The 6000-nt window shown below is 42.6% G+C and overlaps 1 protein-coding gene across 1 annotated transcript in view; it reads right to left on the bottom strand.

Annotated features, from left to right (window-relative positions):
• Nucleotides 1–259: 259 nt before the first annotated feature.
• Nucleotides 260–6000, bottom strand: part of crabp1a (cellular retinoic acid binding protein 1a) — a 29988-nt gene continuing 24247 nt past the window's right edge. The window contains exons 3-4 of the mRNA XM_046357282.1: nt 3744–3857; nt 260–408 (exon numbers count right to left, since the gene is read on the bottom strand). Coding sequence (XP_046213238.1) covers nt 358–408; nt 3744–3857 — 165 coding nt within the window. The 3' untranslated portion in view covers nt 260–357. The remainder of the gene's footprint in view (nt 409–3743; nt 3858–6000) is intronic.

Below are 6000 nucleotides of genomic sequence, written 5' to 3'. Positions count from 1 at the left end.
ATAACAGTTTGAACACTCACACAATTTTTTTTTATCCCATTTTTATTCCTGTTTGCAATATTGACAAACTCAACAAAGAAGGTAGTGGTTGTAGATATGGATCAAACACTGAGAAGCGCATTTATAGCAGAACTGTAACACACAATACCACACCACAAATTACCATATTACGCAAATGTTGTTTTATGTAGACTATGCAGCAGATGCTGCTGAATTACGTAGGATATACTATATATTGATTTTTCAGCTTGGCAAGGAAATGGGGGGGGGGGGAGGGGGTTAAGGAGTGTTATAACATATCTGACTGGTTTTATTTTCTGTATTTTCTGTCTTGTCCAGGTTGGCCTTGTTGAAGCTTCATTCTCGTAAGTAAATCCGTGTGCACACCACGTCGTCAGCCCCGAACGTCTAGGGAAAACAAACAAACACAGATTCCCATACTCTCAATTCAAGCTCACATTATACCGTTAAGAGAATAAGTCAGCAAAGGTTCAACTATAGCATAATTGAGCATTGGTTTTATTTCCACTACAGTAAACACCTATTTAGATGGCAGATGAGTGCCCACGGTAATAAAACAAAGTAAATATCTTACATGTCCTCAAAATGCTAACATTGAGGGTTCCTTGTGACCAGCTTAATTCTGTCCCATTTTTTTTCTTTTGAAGCAAAGTGGGAAAGCTGTGCTAATTGTGAGACATAGCCTTAAACACTGATTTTAATCATAATCAATTAAATGGAGCGTGCATATTTTATGGAAATGCGCCCCAGTTATAGCGAGAACTGCCAAAGACAATCAAAATTTCACTTTGAATTTCAGCTTCTGAGTCTGTGTGCTTCCTTAAAATGAATGGTTGAGCCTTGAATCGAGGCCAGACTGTTTGTTTTGGCTTTTTCGTGAAATTCCTGCATATATTTTAGTCTCACCGTCTGGCCCATCATTCAAAAGACACCGTCTGGGTGTAAGTTTGATGATGGATAACAACTCTTTTCCTCATGTCGAACTTAGATTCCAGGGTGATAAAAAAAAATGTTTTACAGTATATCAGTATCATCTTGGTATGATTTTAATGCTCACAAGTATCAACTTCTGCACATTGTGTTTTAATTTGCTATATTAGTGGTGGCTGCTCTGTTGCTTGACTAAGAGGCTACACTTTTACAAGCATTTAAGAATTTGAAATGTTGGACTTCCTTGAACCCATCAAAACATTCAAAATCCTTAGAACTTGAAAGTTCAAAGCCACCTACACAAGAAAAGCCTGGTTAGAGCAGAGTGATATAGCATACTGTATGAAACGACCTAACATCCCTCCTGTAGTTACAAGAGAAGACCCCTGTTATGGGGTTGCGTCATATCATGTGCAATAGTCTATGGGGACCAGTGGAGGCTGCTGAGGGTAGGGCAGTTCATAATAATGCCTGGAATGGAATGTCATCAAACACATGGAAGCCACGTGTTTGATGTATTTGATATCGTTCTGCTCCGGCCGTTACCACAAGTCCGTCCACTCCAATTAAGGTGCCACCAACCTCCTGTGATGGGGACTGAAGTAAGAAGAGCAGTGCCTGTGTCACCAGCAGCTATTCAAATAGTTCTGCTGCTGTCCTTCTTCAACTATATCAATGGGATCCATTAGTGCTGCAAGGCACCCCCACCAGCTGGAGGTCAGACATCCAATATCACTGGAGCCCGGCTCTGTGCATCCAACACTGCACTCTGGTTTTATCACGAACCCACTTGAAGAAAATCCAAACATACACTCTTTCCTGATTGTCAGTTTTATGAGCAATGCTCGTACACCAGTATATGGTGACTCATTGACAAGGAAGTGCAAGTATATGAGAAGATGTATTGCATTTCTTTTAAAGGAAGATCTACTTTTGTCATTTGTTACGGATACAGTTATCCTGTGTGTGTGTGTATCCTGTGTGTGTTTCTTTTCTCTCCTTCTCCCCTCACAGGTGAAAATCATCACTCCCCAATCAGTCAACAATCAATCATCAATCAGAAGACACACCTCCTCCTATTTCCTGACCTATCACAGTTCCTTCCCCATGGTTTAAAAACCCCATCATTTGTTTGTTCTAAAGCTCAGCTCAATCTCTCGGTAAATGCCATGTCTGTAGGTCTCTGTGTTTCACTCTCGCTTTGTGTCTTAAACCTCTCTTTTGTTTAAAGCACCTCCATAGCACTTTGTCATCACCTGTGAGTATTGTTTTTGGTTATGGTGTTTGTTTGTTTGCTGGTGGGAAAAGGGGAAACCAAGACAAGTCGCCCATGGGCATACACTACCCGTAGGTGAACTTTGTTAAATACACTAGTTAGAACTGGGCGGACCACCCACTGTATTTTTGGTTAGTTAGTTAGCTGTTAAAGTAGGCTAGTCTAGCTTAGGGGTGTGTTATTGTATATTTATTGTTTCTTTCCTTGGGTCCAGCTCAGCCCCTTTTCCTGCTCCCCCCATTACCGTGTGTTTATAAATAAACCTAGAGTTTGATGGTAGATTTCTGTTGTCGTGGTTATTTCGTTCACACTTTTACTTTGTCACAATAATAATTTGCATGAGTTATGTTACGGGTCTCATTACCATCCCCCCCTAGACTGTCGGGCCAAAAGGGATTCGTAACATCATTAGTAGTGTTTCTGAACACCCATTTTCCACTTTGTTTGCAGTTAATTGCATTCTATTGGCTCATAATGGTGCATTGGACTAATCCTGAACACTTCCCGTTCTATTTGACTTTTGGGGCTATAGACTAAACCATGACTCAAACTGGCTTCATGCAACAGGAGTATACTGGTATTGACAATACTCTGTTATATAACCCTCTTGTTATCCTCTAATCCTTGCACATCTCTCTGAAAGATGACGCAAAGCTCCTCACTTCAGAAGATGTCCTCTTATAATCTCGTTTCCTTTATGTGTCATTGGGAAATGGATGCATCTCCAGGGCGGCTGCTTATGGGATTCTATGAACAAAGTATTTCATAGGGCACAGTAGGAGCTTTTATATCCCATCTTTAATGTTCAGTAAATGTACATGCTGCTTTTAGCCCTTCCTCCTCATGCTATATCACTAGTTAAGAGGTCTGTGACTGAGGAGTTGGGCTGGACTGCAGAAAATTAGTTTTGGAAACATATTCATAGCATCTTATAGATGCAGTGATGGTGTATTATGAAACTGGGTAACACTTGATTTGGATAGTCCGTCTGTAGATGCTCTACAGGCTGAGTAATATTCCAATGAACTATCTACTAACCCTGGCTCTAACCCTAACCTAACCCCTTACCTTAACACTAACCTTAACCCTTATTCTAAATCACACTAACCTTAGCAAGCAGTTGCTGATCAACGGATAGTTTGTTGATTATAAATCCAGACTATCCAAATAAAGTGTGACCTGAAATGGTATAATACAGAAATAGAGCACAACATAGTTGAATAATGCTGTATGCATCTAGAAGGTGCTATGACCTTTCTAAGGAATTAGCACAGTTCATAACCATTTCAAGGAAAGATTTAGCAATAATTCATTTATATTCTATGCGCATTGATCCATGTCAAAATGGGAGTTTGTTTAATCACTCAAGTAGTCTCTTGACAGACTGTGAGCAGGTGATTTGGTTCTGGGTGTCGAGGTTACCGCCCAAGTTCAGGTTTTTGCTAGCGATACTAATATTACTACTACTACTATTAGTAGTATTGACTACCACTATGACCACTATTGTCGTCCTCACCAGAATCAGCTCGTCTCCTCGCAGTTCTCTTGTCCAGTATGTCTTGGGCCCATCTCCATCCACCAGCGTCTGCTTGCACACCATCTTGTTCTCCGTCTCCCAGATTGCAAGACTCTGTGAGGCCATAGGAAGATATAGGGGGATAGTCAGTAGACTACAGTACATTCATTCATTGTTTTCTAATATAAAACATAATTGGCAGATGCCTCCGCAACACAACTGGTAATTTTTCCTTTTAGACACAGCAATATTTTCCACATAGAGTGCCCTCGAGTAAATGCTTAAAATTGGAACAAAAACAGTAGAAGAGTATAAGGTGTATAACTACAATGTATTTTCATTATTGGTGTTTGTAGGAAGCAGACAGTATAGAGCGGTGATACAGAGTGTTTTATACTTTCAAAAAAATACTTACCTGTTGAATATTTTGCTACTTGGCTGGCAGCAACAAAGCTTGTCTAACGCCGCGGTTGGCTCTAGAAGCCGTGACTGCTGTTTCTGACCCGAGTATAAGCATGTTGGACTGCTCTGATTTGGAGTCAGATCCGGAGATGGACAGTGAAGCCATAAAATGTGAGATCTGTGATATGTTCATCATAGTGAAAGAGTGTAAGGATTTACTGACTTATACACTTGTGAAAAGTGTAAACAACTCGTTGCCTCAACAGACCAGATCATTGAGCTACTAGAGGAGAACAGGGTCTCGCTCTCGCTATGGAAACTTCAAGACTGCAACAATTCTAAATGACTGAGGTGATTATCCTGGTTGCTATACGAGATTGGGCTCCTCTGCAGTAGCTACTGAGGATACTACCTCGGACCACTTTCCCATATCAACACATCCCACTGACGGAAACTGGATAACTACTGTGTCTTGCTCTACACCATTGGAGGCAAAGTGGAATCCAACATATCCTCCCTCTGTCCTCTCGTCCAGAGCTGCGGCTCTCTAACCGTTTTACAGCTTTGAGCCCCCTGACTTCACCGGAGCCTTCCGACGAAGTCCTCCGCCACTCCCCCTGTCCTTCTCACTCCATCTCAGTACCCAGTGCAAGATCCTCTGAATCTGGTCCTGGGTTACTGAGCCAGCCATCTCATGGAGCAGCCTCCGGACCACGTCCCACATGCTCGCAGCGACCCTCTCCTCATCCTCCAGCGGTAGTTGCAATGGGGGAGCTCCGTAGTTAGGGATGTATGTGGTGGTCGCGGAAGCAAGGACCCACTGCTTCCCTGAAGCCTGTGTTTGTGACAGATTGTATATGCATGTCCCACCTTTTGATATTTAGCTTATCTCCACAGAACAAAAATATAAACGCAATATGCAACAATTTCAAAGATGTTACTGAGTTACAGTTCATATATGGAAATCAGCCCATTTAAATTCATTCATTAGGCCCTAATCTATGGCATGACTGGGAGTATAGGAATGCATGTGTTGGTTACAGATACCTTTTTAATTAATGGTAGGGTCGTGGATCAGGAAACCAGTCAGTATCTGGTGTGACCACCAGATACAAACACTCAGGTCAAACAAACAGATACAAGCAAACATGCCTCATGCAGCGCGACACATCTCCTTCGCATAGAGTTGATCAGGCTGTTGATTGTGGCATGTGGAATGTTGTCCCACTCCTCTTCAATGGCTGTGTGAAGTGGCTGGATATTGGCGGGAACTGGAATACGCTGTTGTACATGTCAATCCAGAGCATCCCAAACATGCTCAATGGGCGACATGTCTGGTGAGTATGCAGGCCATGGAAGAACTGGGCCATCAGCTTAGAGGAATTGTGTACAGTTCCTTGCAGCATGGGGGGACGTGCACTATCATGCTGAAACATGAGGTGATGAATGCCATGAGAATGGGCCTCAGAATTTGGTCACCGTATCTCTGTGCATTCAAATTGCCATCGATAAAATGCAATTGTGTTTGTTGTCTGTAGCTTATGCCTGCCCATACCATAACCCCACCGCCACCATGGGGCACTCTGTTCGCAATGTTGACATTATCAAACCGCTCGCCCACACAACGCCACACACGCTGTGTGTCTGCCATCTGCCCGGTACATTTCAAACCAGGATTTGTCCGTGAAGAGTACACTTCTCCAGCGTTCCAGCGGAAATCGAAGGTGATCATTTGCCCACTGGAGTCGGTTAGGACGCTGAACTGCAGTCAGGCCAATATCCTGGTGAGGTCGACGAGCACACAGATGAGCTTCCCTGAGACGGTTTCTGACAGTTTGTGCAGAAATTATTTGGT

Source organism: Oncorhynchus gorbuscha, linkage group LG01 (assembly GCF_021184085.1).
Source record: "Oncorhynchus gorbuscha isolate QuinsamMale2020 ecotype Even-year linkage group LG01, OgorEven_v1.0, whole genome shotgun sequence".
Taxonomy (NCBI): domain Eukaryota; kingdom Metazoa; phylum Chordata; class Actinopteri; order Salmoniformes; family Salmonidae; genus Oncorhynchus; species Oncorhynchus gorbuscha.
Note: the sequence above shows the minus strand (reverse complement) of the source record. Positions and strands in the feature narration are given on the sequence as shown.